General features: G+C 43.4%; 1 protein-coding gene across 3 annotated transcripts in view; it reads left to right on the forward strand.

Annotated features, from left to right (window-relative positions):
* Positions 1-22770, forward strand: part of DYTN (dystrotelin) — a 410223-nt gene that overhangs the window by 164079 nt on the left and 223374 nt on the right. For all 3 annotated transcript variants that reach the window (XM_044078253.1, XM_044078254.1, XM_044078255.1), the window contains exon 9: positions 21796-21959. In XM_044078253.1, coding sequence (XP_043934188.1) covers positions 21796-21959 — 164 coding nt within the window. The remainder of the gene's footprint in view (positions 1-21795; positions 21960-22770) is intronic.

Consider the following 22770-nt stretch of genomic DNA (forward strand, 5'->3'; position numbering starts at 1 on the left):
GCAAACACAAACAAATGCTGTATCATGCCCTCTGAACTTCCCCCCAGGCCTATGCAGACAGATAACAGCAGGCCAGGCAGTGTGATGTGGGTTGGGTAGGCTATGAAGTCACAAACTAATATATGTGAAATTGGAAGCTAAGATCTGTAGTACAGTAGTATGCTTCAAGCCAGTACGATAGGCAACAGTACAGACTGAAATGGAGGACCTGACGTAGCAGTGCAGGACTAGCAAATGTGTATAAGTGTCAGGTGAACCCCTCATCCTATGCACACCCACAGTAACAATCAAGTGTGCCCCCTGGGTAGAAATGTACAAATAATAGCTGTCCCCCTGTATGTAGAAATGTTGATAAGTCTATGCAAAGTGACGCATGGAAGCCCTGCAGGCACAGCGTGTTTCCTGTTGATGTACAACACAAAGGTGAGACCTGAAGTAAAAACCAACTTGATTTTTCATACACATATAGTATATATTTCCATACTGGGCATGCTTACACACTTAAACAAATTTAGCAAATGTCAGTCAGCAACATAGTGAAAGGTCATACTGGGCATGCTCACACACTTAGGCCATGTCTGAGTACAGCAGTGGGCCACACATATCTGGCAGTTGCATATGTTTTACCCCAGGAACCTGTCACTATTCACCAATCCTGCCTTGTGCACACAGTTATATGAAAATAGACACATATAATATTTTGGAACCCTGTCATAATCAAACTATATACCACAAGTACTTAAGTTGTTCACAGAAAGTGAAAAAGCAAAGAAGATCAATAAACCTGCAATCAGTATCATGAATAAACAATGTGCACTCCAAACATTATCTAATCCATGTTCTGGCAAAATAATCTGTGAAGGAGTCCATAGAGAACCATGACTCTTCCTTCCGCTATGTCATAAATAGCAATGTACACTCATATATGTCCTGAGTCATTGCAAACTGTAAATGACTGACATTGCCAACATCCTGTCAGACAGGCTCATACATACATACCCCCTCTCACTGACAAAAGGCCCTATCATCATACCTGGAGATTGTGAAAGCACAGATATCACATATAGAATGGGTAAACAGCTCCTTCCAAACCTGAAAAAATGGCATCTATGGGATTACATTGTTTCCCTAGCTGTGTCATAAGTGAACTCCAAAACAAACAGACCCTGCACCTGAACAGTCTGTTGAGCCTCACCCTCTGTACAGGAAATGAAACTGTTGAATGTGTTACAGCAACATTTGGCACACTCCACAAGTGTTGGTGCACAACAGACCATGGGAACTATTGTCTTATATGCCTATTAAGCCTGATCTGCAAGGCCATGGAGTCCATCATGATGGAACTCTTAAACAGAGCTATTGGGAGCCTACAAACACCCAACCCTACCAATTTTGGTTTGGTCAGGGGCAGATCATGGTTCCCAAACCTGCTAGACTGTTTTCAAGGCAGTCACCCAGGACATACATCAATGAAATGAGCTACACACGTCCCACATAGACCCTTTTCCAACATCCCAGACACATGTCATATCCACAAAATCAACAACCTGTGCATAAATATGTATGTCATCTGATGGCTTGCCAACTGGGGCACAGATAGATCACACAAGGTAAGAATTGTGGTCTCCTGTTCAAGCTGGTAACAACTGCTGTCCCCCATGGCTCAGTCCTGTGACCCCTACTGTCTGGTGTATACTTTTCAGAAATACAGTCAAACACACAAGGGCTATGTTTAGCAAAGTTTGTGGATGACTGCAAAAAAGTTGTCATAATCGATATTTGGGACAACAGAGACATTCTTAAAAAGGGTCTCAGTCAGACAGATGTGGTGTCAAAATTATGGCCTTGAGCTACAGTCATACAAATACCACATAAGTGGCAACACCCTAAGTATGGAGGTGATAATAAGGGATCTATGGACACATGTGGATAGTCATCTCTACTTCCAGAAACACATTCACAAAGTGGTCAGACAATCATGCTATGTGTTCCCACAAACTGCCAAGGTCTTTGCATGTAGGTCAAATGAGGTTCCCTCTACTCATCAGTCATCAGACCTGTCAGAGAGTACCACAACACACTTGTGATGAATCTGACTAGGCACCTGCAGCAGCTGGAAAGACCATGGAAGTACCTCAACAAGAGGATTACTGGCCTCAAACAGTTGCCCCATGCAACAAGACTGAATTTAACTCAATCTGTACTCTGTTGCATACTGTCTACTCAGGAGATCTCTGCCCAACAGACAGGTCCATGTCATGGCAACACTCAGATCTGCTCTGAGTTACAGCTCAATGGCACTAAACATACAGACCCAACTGATATTGCCAACATCCTGGCAGATAGGATCAGTGCTAACTTTACCCCCCCCCCTCACCCATGAAAGAGCACATCTCTATAACGGAAGACTGCAAAGTTGCTGTCATCACGGCTGCACAGGTAAAAAACACTCTCCAAAGCCAGTATCACAGCATCCATGGGACCAGATAACTTCCCAGCTGTGTTCTACACAAACTACAGAATGAACAGGCACCACATCGACGTACCATGTTCAGTCATAGCCTCACCTCAGACTTTGTGCCTGCTGAATGGTGCACAGCGACGGTTATCCCACTACACAAAGGTGGCGACACCATGGACCCCAGGAACTAGCGCCCCATTAGCCTGATGCGCTCTGCAAGGCCATAGAATGTATCATCATACAACTTACAAAAAAAGACATTGGTAATCTCCAAACTCTGGACCACAATCATGTTGGGTTTGCAAAATGCAGATCATGTCTCCTAAACCTGATAGATGACATTGAAGCAGTCACCAGAACCGTAGACAAGGGTAAGGTGGTTCGCACAGCCTATGTAGCTCTTGCCACGGCTTTCAACACTATCCCCCACTCTGGAATTGTAGATAAACCCACTAAACTAAGTATAAATTGCTATGTCACAAGATGGGTTGCCAACTGGCTCACTGACAAAACACATACTGTGAAAGTAGCAGACTCCAAGTATGACTTTGGACCAGTGATGAGTGCAGTACCACAGGGTCCAGTCCTGGGTCCTGTCTTGTTTTGTATCTACTTCCCTGAAGTAAACTTTAACATGGAAGGTCTGTGGCTACTGAAGTTTCCAGATGACTGCAAACTAGGAGCCATAATTGTAAATACTAAAGTTGTGGACATCCTACAAAAGGGCCTCATTGAGACAGATGCCTGGTGTCAAAGCCATGGCCTCAAGCTCAGTACCAATAAGTGCATTGTCATCCCCTTTAGTAAAAACTCTGTAGCCATGAACTACAACATAGGCGGTAGTATACTTAACACTGAAAGTGTGATAAGAGACCTTGGGTCACAGGTGGACAGTGGACACACCTGTGATAATCACATCCTCACAGTAGTCAGGAAATCCTTCTGCATGGCACACCTCATCACAAAAGGTGTCTCATGCAGAATAGAAGAGGACACTGTTCCCCTCTACTCATCACTCACTAGATCCATAATAGAGTACAATGCCCCTTTTGCTATGTACCTCACAAGACATCTACAACAACTGGAAAGCCTGCAGAAATACCTCGCAAAGAGCATTAGTGGCCTGAAATACATGCATACACACCGTCTCAAAATGCTCCAGCTGTACTCTCTCGCATATCGCCTACTCAGAGGTGATCTCTGCCTAACATACAAAGCTATGTCAAACACAGAGCTGTTGGACATGCTCCATGTACAACACTCACAATCTCGCTGATCGTCGGCCCCAAAACCCAGAGTGAAATACAAAAGGAAGGGGTGTATCCATTTACCTTATGGATACCCACACCTTCAGGTTAGTGGCACAGCATGAGGCCTTGGAGACCATGCAAGTGCAACTAACATTGGGCAAAGCTGCTTATCAGATTGTAGCCTACTACAGATCACCTATCTTGTTTCAGGAACCTCACTCAGTATTCCTGAGAACAGTGGAAAATATAAAGGTCTTATCAAACACCATTATATGAGGAGATTACAGCTACCCAAACATTGAGTGGGAGAATTACTCGTGTACAACATCCTTTGCCCAATGTTTCCTAGAGTTTAAAAACTCAAATGCCCTGGAACAGCTGGTCACCATGCCCACTAGAGATGACAACATACTGGACCTGATCATCACCAACAGGGGGTACCAGTGTTCCACAACAGAGATAACCCCCTCGCTGGTAATATCAGATCATAAAGTAATCACACTGGACATCCACATCCCGCCTCCTCCCCAGTCAAGGAAACCACTATGAAGACATTTTCAAAAGCAAACTGCACACTTCCCAAGACCAAAGTGGAAAGTTCCAGAGCCCCCCTAGCCATAGGATAATGCTATACAATCTGCCAAATCATTTACAAGTGCATTCTATGAGCATCTACAGGGATGCATGGATCGAGATATCCCAAATAAAACCAAGATGCACTCCTCCAAAAATAAGAAACCAATCTGGTGGTCATCACCCATAAATAAGCTATATAACAGAAGGAGGAAACAAACACATGATAGAGCAAACTTCACAAAAGGAAAGGCATCACTGATCATTATTAGGAAGAAACAATGATCGCTCATAAAATAATCCATGGCCAGTTTCTAAAGACAAATTGCCAAGGAATGTAAGAATAACAACCACAAAACCTTCGTTAGCTATACCAAACATGTAGGTGGCAACTTCCAAATATGCTGTCAGCTACTGAAAAATGGCAAAAAATACACTGAACCAACTTACATTGCCCACATCCTGGGGGACAAGTTCAGTGCAAACTTCCCCCCATCACCTCCAAAAGGGTCTGCGTCCATCCCAGAAGAATGCAGAGCCCCAGACTTCATGGACATGCAGGTAAAAAGAGCTCTCTCCAAAGCTAAGAACACAGCATCAATGGGACTGGATGGTGTCCCAGGCTGCGACTTACACCAGTCCCAAAAGGAACTACACCCTCACCTACATTCACTGTCCAGACTCAACCTTACCACAGGCTATGTACCCAAAGAATGGCATACAGCAACAGTCATCCAGCTCCACAAAGGGGGTGCCACAACAGAACCAGGAAACCATTGCCCTATAGGCCTACTCAGCCTGGTCTGCAAAGCTATGGAGCAAATTATCATGGAACCCATAAACAGAGACATTGGGGACCTCCAGACACTGGACTCTACCCAACTTGGCTTTGTTAAAGGCAGATCCTGCCTCCTAAGCCTAGTTGACATATTTGAAACAGTTACCAAGGACAGAAATGGAGGTGAAAGTAGTCCACACAGCCCACCTGGACCTAACTAAGGCCTTTTGACACCATTCCCCTCTCTGGTATCATGGACAAGCTTACCAGCTTGAACATTAACAGCTATGTCACAGGATGGGTGGCCAACTGGCTCACAGATCAAACACACATGTTCAGAGTTGCGGGTGTGATGTCCGACTTTAAACCAGTCACAAATGGCATCCCACAGGTCTTGGTCCTGGGACCCCACCTGTTCAGTAGATACTGCTCAGAGGTACAGGCAAGCATGGGAGGAGTATGGCTGAACAAGTTTGCAGATGACTGCTAACTGTGGTCCATAATTGACTCTATGGCTGACACAGACATCCTCCAGAAGGGTCTTACAGAGACAGATACCTGGTGTCAAAACAATGCCCTCAAGCAGAATGCCAAAGAATGCATAGTTATTCCCTTTGGATAAAACAAAGTGCACACAAATTACCACATAGGTGGTAATCCAGTATGTACGGAAAATGTAATTATGGCCCTGGGGACCCAGGTATATAGTAAACTCTCCTTTGATGATCACATTGCCAAAGTGTTTAGAAATTTCTTCTATGTAGCCCACCTAATGTCACCTAATGTAATAAACTTGGTCTAGTCTGATGATGTCACCATCTTACAAATACACCTGTGGAAAAGGGTGCTCCTAGTAATGTGCATAGTGTGTCATGTAAATGCATACTGCTCTAGTATCATAAAGTAGTTAGGTAAGGGTTTGAATCCTGCACTTGACAACTGTATGAGAGTGTTTGTGTGTATGTATCTCCTTGTAGAGGGACAACCTTTTTGGAGACTACTACAACACCTTAAAAGTGGTATACTTATCTTTGTCAAGTCTGATGATGTCACCATCCTACAAATATACCTGTGGAAAAACGAACTCCCAGTAATTGTCTAGCATTTGAGTCTCACAAGGGAATTGGCTAGGCTTAAATTGCTCGCAAGGGCAGTTAGCTTAGTACTAACCTATGAACCTATGTCATGTTAACGTGTACTTCTCTAGTATCATAAAGTAGTTAGGTAGGGGTTTGAATCCTGCACTTGACAACTTTATGAGAGTGTGTGTGTGTGTATCTCCTTGTAGAGGCGCAACCTTTTTGGAGACTACTAAAACACCTTAAAAGTGGTATACTTATCTTTGTCAAGTCTGATGATGTCACCATCCTACAAATATACCTGTGGAAAAGAGACCTCCCACTAATGTGTATAGTGTGTCGTGTTAATGTGTACTCCTCTGGTATCCTAAAGTAATTAGGTAGGGGTTTGAATCCTGCACTTGCCAACTGTGTGTGTGGGTGTGCCTCCTTGGAGAGGAGCAACCTTTTTGAAGACTACTGAAACACCTTAAAAGTGGTATACTCATGTTTGTCAAGTCTGATGTTGTCACCATCCTACAAATATACCTGTGGAAAGGCAAGCTCCCAGTAATGTGTGTAGCACATCGTGTTGATGTGTACTGCTCTAGTATCATAACCTAGTTAGGTAGGGGTTTGAATCCTGCACTCGGTGTGTGTGTGCTCTATTTGTGTGACACAGTTGGTCAATGTGGTGTGGATTTTGCTTTTACTACTGTATGACATATCACAATGACAACAGTATGTGCATTGCACATCAGGTAGCTGTGTGGCAAATACATATATGTACATGTGACCTCAATTATTTCATAGGTGGGAACCCTGATTTCTTCATGAACACATCTGTATCTTTGCCAGAGTGTGCTGCCACTTTCCAGACCTTAGGTCACATCTGTATGCCTGTGACAAGCCCAGCCACTGCAGTGATCCCTGGCCTAGGTCATCCATGTCACACACACTCGTTACGGTTTCTATTGAATAGCGTGAGTGAGAGTTTATGCCTGAGGTATATTTCAGACCTGTTCAAATGCAGCAAAGTCTGTCAATGATGGCTATTCATTATAGGTGTACAACAACCTTTGTGGATATGCATGCAGACCCCTTATTACTTATGTGATTCACCGAGGGATTTCAAAATACCTTTGGAAATGTGACTACCAAAGGAGAGATGACGTAACACTTGGCTGTATGTACACATTGGTATCTGTTCAACATGTTTTGGGGCTACTACCTATGTGGTGCTGTGGGGATACTATGTTTTGTAAAGGTGGATGACTATGCTTTAGTTGGCTTATAGCTTTACAGCATGGGTTTGACAACAGGTATCTGTCTGTATGATACCCTTGTGGAGGATGTGTGTGTCATCTGGATAATGCATTATAGGCCATAGTATGCATTTCCAGACACGGACAGACATATCCCTACTGTGTTTGCTTGTACCTAGGAGAGCTATACGCTAAACAGGAGTGGTCCCAGGAATGGGTGCAGGTGAATACCACTGGTTACTGGCATAGTATAGCACCTGAAGGATCCAAATGTTACTGTGTGTCCTACATCTGTGTGTCAGTTGTCAAGACATCATCTAACGATTGTTTATGGTCAGGCTGTTGAGGTTATGTATACTACCAGAATGCAAACCAATGACAGATAGTAACAGTATCACCCACAGCACAGTGTCAAACCATGTCATACACACATGTGTACCCAAGTTCCAAAATGTGTGTAGTACAATGCATACTGGCCACCAATAGAAACTATGGAGTGTTAACACTGTGTAATACAGGGCATGTCACCATACCCATGTGTCCACTATGCACGTACATGCAGACAGTGCACCTCCACCATGTTCACAAATGTACACCTGCAAATCTCTGTTGCACACATCCCACACGTGCTGTCCACTCTCTAACACATGTTGCCAATACTACACACATCAGCCAAGTGGCACGTGGGTGGACAATACACTATTGGAATTAACACTGGTGTAAACAATACTACATTGACTATCATAGCTTTAATGCATCATGCCTGCTCAGCTACACCTTCAAGGATATCATTACACTTTACTGCTGACAACATGCTAACATTGCTATACTGCTATAAAGTCACCCTGTGCATCAGCACCATGTTAGCCTGATCCTGCATCAATGTTACAGATGACAGGAGGTGGCACAGGTTTCATCATATGCAGAGGGTGTGTTGTTGGTTTGCCAGATGCCTACATTGAGCCATACAATTGACGTGTGTGTGTGTGTGTGTGTGTGTGTGTGTGTGTGTGTGTGTGTGTGTGTGTGTGTGTGTGTGTGTGTGTGTGTGTGAGGGCCAAGAGTACTGGTATGGGCCAATGTTGATGTAATGTGTGCGAGTATATGTTAGCCCTAGGTGTCTGGTTTATGTGTGTGTGTGTGTGTGTGTGTGTGTGTGTGTGTGTGTGTGTGTGTGTCTGCATGCACACAGTTCCACCATGTGGCTGCCATATACGGGGATTTGTGGGACAGCCACAGACTGTACCTGGCAGGCTTTACAGATCACCATCTCTGGCCATGGATATGGTACCTGTGCCTGGCAGGGGTGCTACTGACAGTATCAGGTACTAAACCAGACTGGGTACTATCCTCAGAGGTAGACATATGTACACTGGACCCAGGTCCCTGCTGGGACTAGCCAGAGCCACGTGCACGTGGTCTTCTAGGACGGTCTATGGACAGCCCACCCCCAACATTGCTGGGGCTGGTACTGGCACTATGGGAGTGGCTGTGACTTGACGGATGTCTGCAGCGACTGCCAGCTGCTGATGTTGCTGACATACATCCACGTCAGCGTCTTAACCATGCCGCACTGTCCTGAAACATGGACATGACATTGCGGAGGACATCTAATGTCTCACCCCAATGTCTATCAGTGACCTCAGTGTAATTACGGATGGCACCTGCTAGGTGATGGAAACTGTCATTTAAAGTGGTATTATGTGCCCTCTGTGCCCTTAGTCCCTGTCTGGTGTACCGTTCCATACGTGCCTGTGCCTCCATGACAGCCTGGAACATGCGTGAGGTTGTAAGACCTAAGTCACGCTTGCCAGGGGCATGATGACCAGCAGTGCTCCGATGAGAACTCCTGGACATCTGCCTATGTGGTACCATTTCAGACATCTGGGTATGGCTGCTGTGTCCAGATGCATGTGTCATAGATACCACACTGTCCTGGCCATTGCCGACTGTACACTGTCCCTCAGCTAAGGGCATTGGTGATGATGGATGTATTGGCAGTATGACTGTGTGCATCGATGGGGTGGACAGTTGTGTACTGTCGATTGGTGGCTCGACAGACCCTGGCAAACATGCCTGTGCCTCAACACACCTATCCTCATTATCACTATTTGTGTCAGTGACATCAGGTTCCCTGCTGCAGTGAACCAGCCCAACCTCAGCACCTGTGAGAGGAAGACAGGAAACACACTTTACGACCTGTACATGATGTCAGAACACATGCACACATGCACACATGCACACATGAACACATGCACACATGAACACATGCACACATGAGCACATGCACACATGCACACATGCACACATGAACAAATGCACACATGAACACATGCACACATGCACACAAATACACTCCTCACTAAAGCAGATACACACACACATACACACACACACGCACACACACACACACACACACCACCAGCAATCCAGAACATACTCAATAGCGGTTGATGGTGGGGTACAGTATCACAAGCCAAACAGTCATATCACACGTGTCAGCATGCAGGACATATGTTGCTCAACAGCATGCAGTGCGAATGTAGACAGTCCTTGCTAATAAGAGTATACATGGCTTTGATGCATGTGTGTTCTTGTTCAGTGATTGGCCTCACCCTGGAATGCAATGTGTACATGGACACAACATTGCTGTGCAAGTATTACAAGCTCTTCAATGTGTTGTGCACCATCACTCACAGGTATACATACCATGGCTGGATGTGTATCTGTGTGTCACATAGATATCCATTACTGATTAGAACATCTGTGTCTTTAGCAGATAATTGATGCATGTGTGTTCTTGTTCAGTGATTGGCCTCACCCTGGAACGCAATGTGTACATGGACACAACATTGCTGTGCAAGTATTACAAGCTCTTCAATGTGTTGTGCACCATCACTCACAGGTATACATACCATGGCTGGATGTGTATCTGTGTGTCACATAGATATCCATTACTGATTAGAATATCTGTGTCTTTAGCAGATAATTGTGGACACAGGTTTAGCTCATGCATGCTATGTATACACACAGGATGAGTGGTGCGTGTATACCTGATGGAATACCATTGCTCAACATAGCCATTGTACAGTAGCTATTGTGAGTGTAGAACATATTGTGGACATGCCAGTGCCAGCCATGACATGGCATTCTACAACACAAATGCAACATTAAACATCACACATACCCAATGTGTGTCATGTGACCTATACACTCAATAGCATTACAAGACATATATGTGTCACTTTGTGCAAATGGCAATTGCTATGCATATTGTGTATAGGTGCATATGTTTGCACACACACAACAATGAGGTGTATAGCAATGAATGCTATGTGTAGTAGTGTGGTTACTGTAACTGGATGGGGTGTAGTACCATGAGCCATCATCATGCAGCATCATGTGGTCACTCAAGGCTACTAATGTGTGCCAGACCAGCACCTATCATACTGTACCTGAACTGCAGTACCATGGCTACATTCACCATTTTACAGCCAGTTGTTACATGGGTTTGTAAGGTGCCCAATAGGGAGCATTGCCTAACATGAATGTGTTGTGTGTTGAAGAGTGTCGCACCGCCCCATGATAGGCCCCTACCCCTCAGGTATATTACGTGTGCTGTGTGGATGACATTTGGGATACTGGAGTGTGACCTTACAGCGGGTGTCTGAATATGCCATGTGTAGCATATTAACATGTACTGCATATGAAAAAGTTGTGTATGTTGTGTGCATGTGCATCAACTCTGCCTATCCAATGTCCACTACAGTGTAGCCACAATTGTTTGGGATGCTCTGTGTATTGCATGTGTTTGAGACAGCTACTCATGTTACTGAGATGTGCATAGTCTCACAGCAAACATGCACTGCATGCATTATGCGTAGGTGTGTTACATGTGTACATGGCCTACACCTCACATATGACATGCACATTTTATTTGCAATATTAAATGTAGAACACATTCACCAGCATGGGTCTGCTGCCTTGCTGTCACACTAGAGGGACCTGCAAGGATATGAGACAGTTTATCAGTGGCAACAACTGTGGCATTGCTACTGTGGGTTTGCAATCTTACAGTAGTACAACGGTTGACAGTCACAGGCCTACAGATCATGTTCCAAATTATCAGTATTGCACAACACCAGGCTCCACATCTTCTAACTACACAGTACACATCTCACATATGCATGATCTACCAATAGAGGTAATAGTAGTCTACAGATATGCCATGTTACCTGCACGCTCCATGTGAACTTGCTGGGTGGCTCCAGCCTCCATAATGATACATGTTTGCTGTTGTTGTTGTTGGCCAGGAGCCACCAGGCTCAGGAGCAGCTCCTTCACTCTGGTGGGGGGGGGGTGGATGGTAACCCCACCACCTGTGGCAAGCTGTTGTCTATGGACATCAGACGCACGCTGCCGGACATGTCTAAGTAAATCACTGCAGTGATGGCATGCTTCCTCATATGTCCGGTTATGCATGTCTATGTCATTTACCCTACGGATAACATCTTGCCACAGTGCAGTCCACTCATGCTGGTCCTGGCTGGTACTTGAGAAAAGCAGTGTGTAGTGCTGAACCAGACTGGTTGTTATGACGTCATCCTCAGCAGGACTATAGGTTGGGTTTTGATGGTGGGCCATGAACCCTGGAAGACAATGAAACAATATGTGTGAGCAAGTCATGTGGCACACAACATTCTACAGTACAGATATCACTGAACTATCATAAATAGCAACCAATTGTCTGTCAGAGGATACACACTTTCAATACCACATATCAGTGCTCAACCCACAACTGCCTGACAGTGCCTGGCATGCTCTATATATTAAACCATGTTCTGCACAGCAACAAAGAGAAACCACTATGTAAGACTATACAACAGTACATGGCACACTGTATGCGACACAATGCACCACCTAGCCACAGGAGGTATATATCAAGCTAATGCATAAAGCAATATGTCATCCATTGCAATGATTGTAAAGTCCAGTTACAGTATTACCAGTATACCACACTAGTTGTTGATGGCAAACCCCTGCCTAAAATATGTGCACATTCGTGAATATAGGTGGCATACTGCTGTACTAGACTATACATGTTGCTAGATACGCACTTATATCCTGTAACACACATATGACCGAGGGCATGTTACAGGCATACCCATACACACATCAGACATACATACAAGACACAAAGGTATGGCAACCCAGATGAGCTTTACGTGTGTACCATACAGTACTGTGTGTCAGTACTTACAATACCTTATGCTTGAGGTATGTAATCTGTGAGGACTACAGGGAACACACAAAACATTGGTTCCAAGCAATGTGGACATACACCATGCTGTGCTGTTTAGGCCTACAGCTTCAGGTAGTACTACAGTTCATACGGGATTTGGATTCACCAGCAGGACCAATCAATAAGCATTCATGTACTGCTTTAGCCTCTAGTGGCACACCCCAGTGAACACCAAGGGACTACGTCAGACCGTATGCCATACTGCTTTTTCTGCCTAACAATAGCATACACATCTTTTGATGGGATCAGAGCTAGGACACAAAATACCATGACAGAAACAGTTTCCCACTAAGCTATCCCACATATACACAACTGTGACACATTCACCATCACACTCAGTCAACCTCACATAGCAATTATTGCAACAAGTACATGTGGGTGTGTATTGATTCATAGGTAGATAAGAGGCTATTGGCCCTAGGGCCTATAGAAGCCTAGCCAGATGGTACCCTGGCCTTTGACACCCAAGTAATTTAATTTCATGTGCCCCTGTCAAGCAGAGCCACAGAGGTGATTCCCGGGGTGTATTTCCTATCTCCCATCCAATCATCAGGATTATTCATGACAAATGCTACTGAGGAGCTTTGCTTGCTATTGATAGGTAGTTTGTTCCGGAGTATGGGATGTCTCTGAGATAGGAATCTATCCCTCCAGCATGTTCTGTTTATTGAGTTAACAAGGTTTAGGTCCCTAGAGCATGTAGCTCGTAGGGATTGTGATCTGTTTACGTGGAGCATGTCCAACAGCTCTGGGTTTGACATAGCTTTGTATGTTAGGCAGAGGTCACCTCTGGGTAGGCGGTATGCGACACAGTCTAGCTGTGGTTTTGTGAGACGGTCTGCATAGGGCATCTGTTTGAGGCCGGTAATACTCTTTGTGAGGTATGTCTGTGGCCTTTCCAGTTGCTGTATATGTCTTGTGAGGTACATACCAAAAGGGGCATTGTACTCTATAATGGGTTTTGTGAGTGATGAGTAGAGGGGAACACTGACCTGTTTTTCCCTGGATGACACACCTTTTGTGATGAGGTGTGCCACGTAGACAGATTACATGACTAGTGTGGCACTGTGATTGTCAAAGGGGAGACTATTGTCCACCTGTGTCCCATGGTCTCTTATCACACTTTCGGTGTTAAGTCGACTACCACCTATGTGGTAGTTCATGGGTACAGAGTTTTTACCAAAAGGGATGCCAATGCATTTTCGACATTGAGCTTGAGACCATGGCTTTGTCACCAGGCATCTGTCGCAGTAAATATGACTCTGTCTCTCTCTCTCTCTCTCTCTATATATATATATATATATATATATATATATATATATATATATATATACACATACATATAAACATCTATTGGTGTACATATAGATATACATATTGGCACATATGCAGTCCACCTTTCATGGTGGGAATATCAATTATGCAAAGGATGTGAGGTATACAGTTATGTAATAATATTGCACAGTCTTGTGCGAAATGCATTGAATGTGTTCTCAGCCCATGTAGCTTTAGCAGGCCTCACTGGCTGTAACACTGCAAACCTAACAAATCACACCCACAGCGTTTAACCACCACATGTCATATACCAGCACTGTATGCTGTCTTGTTTGCCACACACTACAACCTAAATACAAATATGCACATAACAACCTTCACCAACATATATATGACCACCCTTCACAAACAGTTGCAGTATGTCCCTTGCTCTATGCACATGTACAGATGCTAATATATCTGACTCAGATATATCTCTCCGTATGTGTGTGCCATACACACACAAGGTCCACACTGTTGTAAGTCCCTGGACCTCACGGCTGACCTGTTGGGCCTTGCTGCAACATGAACAGGTGTCACATGTGAGCACACAGTAATATTATAGGGTGTATATATAGCTGCAAATGCCAGATTAGCATACTAGCCTGGTACAGCACTTGTCAATGCTAAGCTGCACATTAATATGACTATCATGCATGTGTTACTCTGTCACATCCATGTTTATATAGCTGTATGCGCTACTCCCCCAAACAGCCATTGTCCACACTACTGTACAGAACACAGATCAGATGTTTGACATTTAATGCTGAGCTATATATATCACAGTTATGTCCCACTGCACACAGCTACACACTGATTTGTCCATGGCAGTAGTTATGCAGGGCATCTGTGCATAGATATGTATTGCTGCCACATATGGATATTTCAAAGTATGTAGAGTACTCTTCAAAAACATCTACTACATGCCAGTAAATACATATCTGTTACATACCTTTCCTTTGTATGTGTTGCTAGTATTACGTTCCGTGTGTCTTTGGCTTTTTTTTTCTGTTGATGTGGGTGTGTGTGTGTCTCTCTCTCTCTCTCTGTCTCTGTCTCTCTCTCAGTATCTGCAATGGAATGATTGCGTGTGTGGGCAGCAAGTACAGCCTGCTTTTATAGGTATCTGCACATGTGCATGTGATGGCCTCTGCACCAATTGGTGGCCACCATTTGGTAATTGCATGCAGCCTGCTGTGTGGTAATTGCAGTACTCACTGTCATAGCAACCCAATGCTATAAATTGCTATGTCAGGTAGGCGTAGCCCTTTCAGCTTTCCAAAGTGGAGCCCATGCTAGTTTGCTGTGGACACCGTTGTTTAAGTAAGAAGGTTGGTATAGTTCTTATATCTGAAGCTAAGGGTGTAGCCAGTGATTTAAATGTTGTACTCAGACCTGAATGTTGCCACTTCCAGTACACAGTTGTCAGTGTAGAATTGTACTCACCCCTACAAATGCTAACACAAGATACATGGGAGTATGTAGTTTCTTTTCTACTTATACAATTAACTGCCATACAAAAGTAGTTATTGAGATGTATTCATTTGGCACATGAACTGTTTGTGAACTGCTATACTGTGAATATTAATGTACTCACTTCTGCACAGTTTGTGCTTTTTTATTGATGACATTAGCACAGGATGCTCAAGAAAACAGAACAATTCCCGTACTGAGTATGCCTACGTACATCCTTGGTAGACCCTGAACACACAGGTATATTGTACATTTGGGTGGGGATGCAGACATACAGAGAGCATTATGTATTATTGTGTGAATGTTATCTTGCTGGACTTAAAGGGTTGCTGTGTACCTGTTAGTTTAGCAAGGCAAGTAGTCTGTCTGCATAGCTCCCAACTGTGGACCTATCCAGATGGTAGCCAGACGTTAGGTTGTTATTCTCTGTCTGTGCAAAGTACAGTTCTTTTCAGCACTGGTACAATGGCATTGTTACAGTTGTTTGCTACCAGTACATGGCTACATCCTTTGGTATTTCAATGTTGTACTCCTACATAAGGGTATGCTTGTGGAACTCCTTCCAAAGCTATTTGCACAGTGTGTAACAGCAGAAAAGCTGATATGCCTGTGTGTTTCTGCCTCAACCAGGCCTCTGAAACACTCAGGTACATATTTGAATAAAGTGAGGTAAAGGTAGGTAAAAGTGAGGTACACCTTCAAAATATTAGAGACAGTTTGTGGAGACTTCGAGAGAACCAGTGCATATGGATTACTATCCCTTTTCTGAAGTACAAGCGGTGTCTAACTCCTACATATTGTCATTATTCATTAGGTGTAATACCCCATCTTTCTGCCTAACGTCAATACTTTTCAGGGGATTCAGAGGGACACAGCTAACATATGCTTCAAAATCAGGGACATCCCTGAAATGTAGTCACAGTTGGGATGTATGTCCTCTGCCCTAATCAGATATGCTACTGTTTGTCCTGCTGTGATACTGTGTGGGGGTTGTAAAGTGCTGCTGTAACATCATTTACTGCTAGAATGGCTGGTTCTCTTATCACAGTCATGTAATGCAATTCCACAACAACTGCTGGTAAAGTTCCACAGAACAGGTTTTGTGTTATGGCAGTCCTATCTTTCCTTTACATTCATTCATTCTGATGCATTATATAGCTATTTCAGCAACAGCTTGATGTATATCTACTGTGGCTTAGTGGTACTTCATGCAGTCTAGTGTGTCCAAGGTCTGGGGGTTCGAGACTGACAGAGGTGTTTCATTTTGCTGCTGAGCAGAACAAAGGCCCTCACATGCAGGGTTACTAAGGCACTTTTAAGCAGTTGTAAGCAGGTTTGCATGGGTTTGCGCGAAGCTTAGCAATGCTTAGCTAACCGCACACAAGCGCACACTCGAGCAAACCCGCTAACTACTGCTTAAAAGTGCTTACTCCCACTAACCCTCACGCTCATTTCTTTGAAATAAAAGAAAATGGGGAGATAGGACAGTGGTGAAAAAGAGGCACAAAGAGGGAAAGACAGTAGGGAAAACAGCTCGGGATGTGCAGGACAGGTGTAGGGAAGGACCATAGCTGCCCATTTCTTTTCCAGCAACAGCTGTGCATATGCAATAATTTTGGAGGGAAATATGAAACCTTCCACCCCTGAGAGGGGGGTGAGGACAACAAAGTATGTTGTACTGCCAATTAAATTACATTTTATATGTCCAGCAGACGTGTGCAAAATGGACAGCTATGTATGGGGCGCAATTTTTTTGGAACAGATTGCCTTTTTTTTCATTTTCCAGGTGAGAATGGAATGTGAGGTAGGGGATGTAGGTATATTTGGGGAGGTAGGGTGGGGAGGTAAACAGACAGGACAGACAAGATGCATACAGGGGTGGAATATGACACATGTGGGGGGGTGAACAACATTGACGGGGAAGGATGTTTGGAAACCGCAAGCCCATGAGCCCACAGATGGCAACAGTGGAACTGAGATCCCCACCCATGGGCAGTCACCACTGCACCTTCACAGACCAGAGGGTGGCTGTGCTGGGGACTGGGTAGGAGGGGCAGGCTCACCCGTGAGTTGCGCCACTCGTGCCTCAAGCTGGCGTAGAGGATCAGTGACAGAACGCTGGATCTCCCTATGCACCACAGCCTGGACTGTTTGGAGGGTGAGAGAAGGCCCTCCTCTGCCCACACTTGCATGGGGGGATGAGCCCCATCCCCTGCAGTGCTTCCACCTGAAGGTGGCACAGGCCCAATGGAGGAGGAGGTCCCGGGCTGGGCACTAGACCTGCTGCTGCCAGGTGCCATCGCCAGCTGAGGTGGGACAGGTGGGTCCGCTGGGACCGGCCTTCCCATACGTTCTATGTTTAGGAGGATTTAATGACAACATGGGTTGGTAACAGCCAACAGCATTCCAAATTAGTTGTAAAAGCATGCAGTAGTATTCCCATTAACCCAACACACCCGGGTTTCAAACGGTTGAACAGCAAGCATAACACATGCATATATAGAACAACAGTGGGCATTCCAACAGCATGCAGGATTAATTGGTGGCAACAGGCCACCAAGATTGTGGTATTTGAACAGGGCACATGCATCAAAGTAAATGCAGATATTTATAAACCAATCGGACATATGTCCCAACAAATGTTTTGAGATTAGACATACCCATTGAGGTGTGGAATTGCATTGTTTATGCACATACAGTAGGGTGTAAAAAGATACCTCCATTAACAACTTATATATACTTATAGTTTACACTACATTCCTATTGACTGCAGGTATATATCCCCTACATGTATTATTACACTAGGCAATGTCCGTTAAATTGTGAAATGGGTTTTGCTAGTTCTTTATATACCTGACCTGTATCTGACATACAAAGTGTCCAGGATGCAGATGTTACTGCTACGTATTTATATATTATATTTATATATCTACATATCTAGATGAGTTCAGGTGACATTATCAGTTATATTTTAACAGCTCCCTACATTTCTAGCAGCACACTGACATTTCTGGGGAACACAATAACAAGCTACTCATGTGCCAGATTAACCTGTACATGCCGGCCATGAACCAACAGTTGAGGACTGTATATATGCTTAACAGCTACTGGCACTCCCTTCATCCACTTTATATGGGCCTACCCAAGTGTGGGTTGACAGCGCTTAATACAACAGTACTATTTCTATAATGCAAGAGTATAACAACATATCAAAGAAAGTGACACGGACACACTCCAGGAATTATACCTTTATTAATTACATAACACACTTTTCTAGAGGCTCTCTCATTTATTTGATATAACAGTGCATGCAGAAGACTTATTCAAGACGTATTATACCTTTATTAATGGGTTACAACACTCTTTTTCAGGCTCTCTCACTTATTTTATATAACAGTACATGCAGTGAAATTATTCAAGACTTATACCTTTATTAATGGATTACAACACTCTTTTTCAGGCTCTCTCACTTATTTTATATAACAGTGCATGCAGAGAAGTTATTCAAGACTTATTATACCTTTATTATTGGGCTACAACACTTTTTTTCAGGCTCTCTCACTTATTTTATATAACAATACATGCAGAATAATTACTAACCTGCCTGGTGGCGCAGCCTTAGCAGCCTATCTGCATAGGCTTGCTGATTCGCAGCACAGACACCTGCAGCTGTGAAGTAAATGAAGTGATATTGAGACATACCTATCCATAATATAGACTACAATAGCAATTCTTGCATACTTCATTCCATGGCTACCTACTCAGTAGTGGGGCATTTTCCATCCCACGGGCCTCCTGTATCCACTGGTACAGTCGGTCCTCCTTGCATCTCTTCAGGTCTGAGTAGTGTTGTCTGACCTGCTCACCAGTCCGAGGGATGCCTGTGGCACTGATGAGATCATGAGCTAGACGGTTCCAGGCTTACGCTTTGTATTGGGTGCCTTGGAACTGGCCCTGCAGGAGTCTCTCCTCATGATTATGGACGTGGAGCCAAACCATTACTTTTGACTCCTCAATGCCCCAACGTTGCACTCGAAATCGAGAGCCCTCTCCAACACCGGCCATGCTGACTGCAGATGAGAGCTATAACCAGTCATGGCAAGTATTCCCACCTATGGAGCTTAAATATGCCTCATTTCCCACACTTATCTGTGATTGGCCGGTTTTGAAGAAACTCAGCTGAAAGCACACCTGCTTAGCAATGGGTAAACTTCTATTGATATGTATGTGTGTGTTGAAAGTGCATGCATATGAAAAGCTGTCATGGCTTAGTGATTCAGTACTGTGATTATGGTGCACAGTATCCCGCATTCAAGGTCTGTCATTGCCTTTTATTTTACTACTGGCCAGACCAGCTAGGAGGTGTGGCTGTGTTTAGCCGACTTTGCTCAACTTTGCCCAACATTGCTCTATGTTGCTCGACGTTGCCCGATGTTGCACTAGTTAGCGCGGTGAGCAGATACACGCAAACATGTTCTGTTTGTGCTAGTTGGCGCTATGCGCAGCTCCACACAAAGCTACTGTGCTAGTTAAAGCAGTGCTAAGCTATGAGCAATTATACTGAAATGTGCTTAATACTGGTAAACTTTGCTTAGTAGTGCTTCACATTGCTTAAGATACGTTACTTATGCATTCATCAGTATGCATAACCATTTCACTTTCTTATATATATATATAAAATTCGTTCACTACTACATTGGCCATTTCAATGCTTTTTACTAAAATTTCAATGATAAATGTCAGGAATTCTTTTCATATACAGATTTCCAACAGAAAATAAAAAGGGGAGTGGTCGGACTCAAACCGGGAATGCCTCCTCTTTGTGCAAAGGTTCTACCACTACGCTATTGCTATTTTGCCTAATTTGTATATAGGTTTCTTATTATCCTCTTCAGTGTCTTGACTGCTAACAGTAGCTAAGCAATGGGCAAACCCAGACAAACACGTGAAAATACGGGCAGCTATATCGGGAATAATAAAAAAAAATAAAAAAGTTTTACATTTCAGAATTGTACTGGGGTTTAGAATGTGGGGGAGTGTACTGTTGGGTATGTACACATTTGAGTGGACTCGCTCATGTCAGTTGACATTTCCCAATTGAGAGACTTGCAGGGACGTGGATTTTTGGACTGCTCGGCAGTCCGACACGCCCCCTGCACTCGTGCATGCTCCGTGTTAGCCTTTGAGTTGAGACAGCACGCCCTCATTAATATGCATGGCGCACTGCCGTCTTACTCTTAGACTGGCATTTCCATGTAAGACTACTTTAGTCTTTCACGGAGGATTCGTGAATCCTGGGGAAGGTCAATTTTGTAAATCCCTCACAAGTCAAGGAGTATCTTGCAAGTGCACTTTTACAATCACCTTTCTGAATACTATACAAGTGCTGATAAATACGCTTAGAAAAGGCATTTTTAGTTTTGCCTATGTAGAAGGCTGAACATGCCTCACAGGAAGCCATGTGTACAACTCTAGATGTCTTGCAAGTGCAAACTTTAGTAACATCAGTTTGTCCCAACATTCCCCTTAAGAATCCAGTGTAGTTGATGTTAATATAAGGACAAAAATGACATGACCCACACCTTCTAGTAACTGGCACACCTTTGGACTTACTACCAGACTTTTCAAGTAACATTTTTATATTAGATTTGTTTCTAGACGTGAAACTAACACTTTTGTCAAACAGTGCCTTAGTAACATCATCACATTCAAAAATACCACCATTTTTTTTCTAATAATTTTCTCTATTTGTTTAACATCAACCATGTATTGCAAGACTATAATAGTCTCTAGGTTGAGGGGAGTGGTGTCTTTACACTCTCTAATACCCTCAAGTCCATGCAAAATAATCAGTGCAAATTTAATTTGTCTACCAAGCCAAACCTCCTGACTTACTTGTTCCAGGAGGTCATTGGGGTAACCACTCTTAGCAAACATCCTTGTAACTTTGTTGAACTCCGACAAACAAGTATTGTCCTCAGATGTCAATCTTAACACACAAATAAGTTGGCTCTTAACAATGCCTCTTTTTTGGTGCATGAGATGACAGCTGGTACAAAACAGAAAATAATTACAACAGGTAGGTTTTCTGTATAGTGAGATAGAAAACTTGCTGCCTATTCCCTTGCACAACTCAGTATCTAAAGATGCAATTTTTTGATAATCATAATGGTAAGTAAAAGACAAAAAAAATCATAAAATGCCACAAACTGATCAAATGCACCTTCCCAAAGAATCAAAAGATTGTCCAAAAATCGATAATATGCTTTGCAGTACTTGTATAGTGAGTGAATAATATGTTATTAAAACTGTAATTGACAGGTTTCGAACCCAGGAATTAATGAAGAACAGTTCATGATGTGGCTTCAGTCAGAGCCTCCGCTCCTCCTTTGGATTCCTACTCTGTACAGAATATCTGCTACTGAAGCTGTCGTACATCCTGTGAAATGCAGTATTTGCAAGATTTTCCCTATCACTGGACTCAGGTTTGTTAAACAAGGCCTTATCAACCATGTCTGAGCAAAAATCCAAAGACTATTCTTTCAAAATAATGATATTGTTACAGGGCCTCCAGCGGGACAAGTACTGAAATGTATTTTCCCAGTGGGGGCAGGAAAAGATAGTATTGAAATGGTGTCAGACTTTCTCTGTAGATATGAAATTAATAATTAATTATAGAAACATACTGTAATGTTACTGAGTTCATTCTCCAAAACATAACAGAAGTAGCATGTCTGAAATCAACTTGTTACTCTGGAGTTACTGAAGTTTCAGAGTCTTTCTATATGGGTGGAGGGTAAAGACATGCCAAACTTTAGTGCTGTTGTCATTTACACATGAGGTGGGGGGTGGTGTTCATAAAGGTTACCACAAGGTGCACAGTATGTGTACTCTTTGAGTAATCTTTCTAAGTGAATAGGTAGGAAAAACACTGTGGTAGGGTTATTCTTGAATTCAGAAAAGCTACCTCGAGGTACAAACAGAAAAACAACCAAAATAATGAACTGGTAAAAATTGTGTTAATCCACAAAAACAGATAAAATCATCCAGTAAGCACCTTCATCTACAAATAGACTTCTTCAGACCTGGAGGTATACACATAGCGTACACCTCATATTAAGTTTTATGAATCCCCCCACATATGTCTTGTCACTAGTTCATGCCAAAACACACTCCTACACAGAATGCCAGCATTTCAGTCTGCCATGTTTAATGTGTGTCATTGTGGCATTCTTTTGGAACTCCATATTAGTCTCATGAGAACTGTAGTTAATACTGTATGTGTTGCCATATTTG

Source organism: Protopterus annectens, chromosome 7.part0 (genome assembly GCF_019279795.1).
Source record: "Protopterus annectens isolate FY-2018-M chromosome 7.part0, PAN1.0, whole genome shotgun sequence".
Lineage (NCBI taxonomy): Eukaryota > Metazoa > Chordata > Ceratodontiformes > Protopteridae > Protopterus > Protopterus annectens.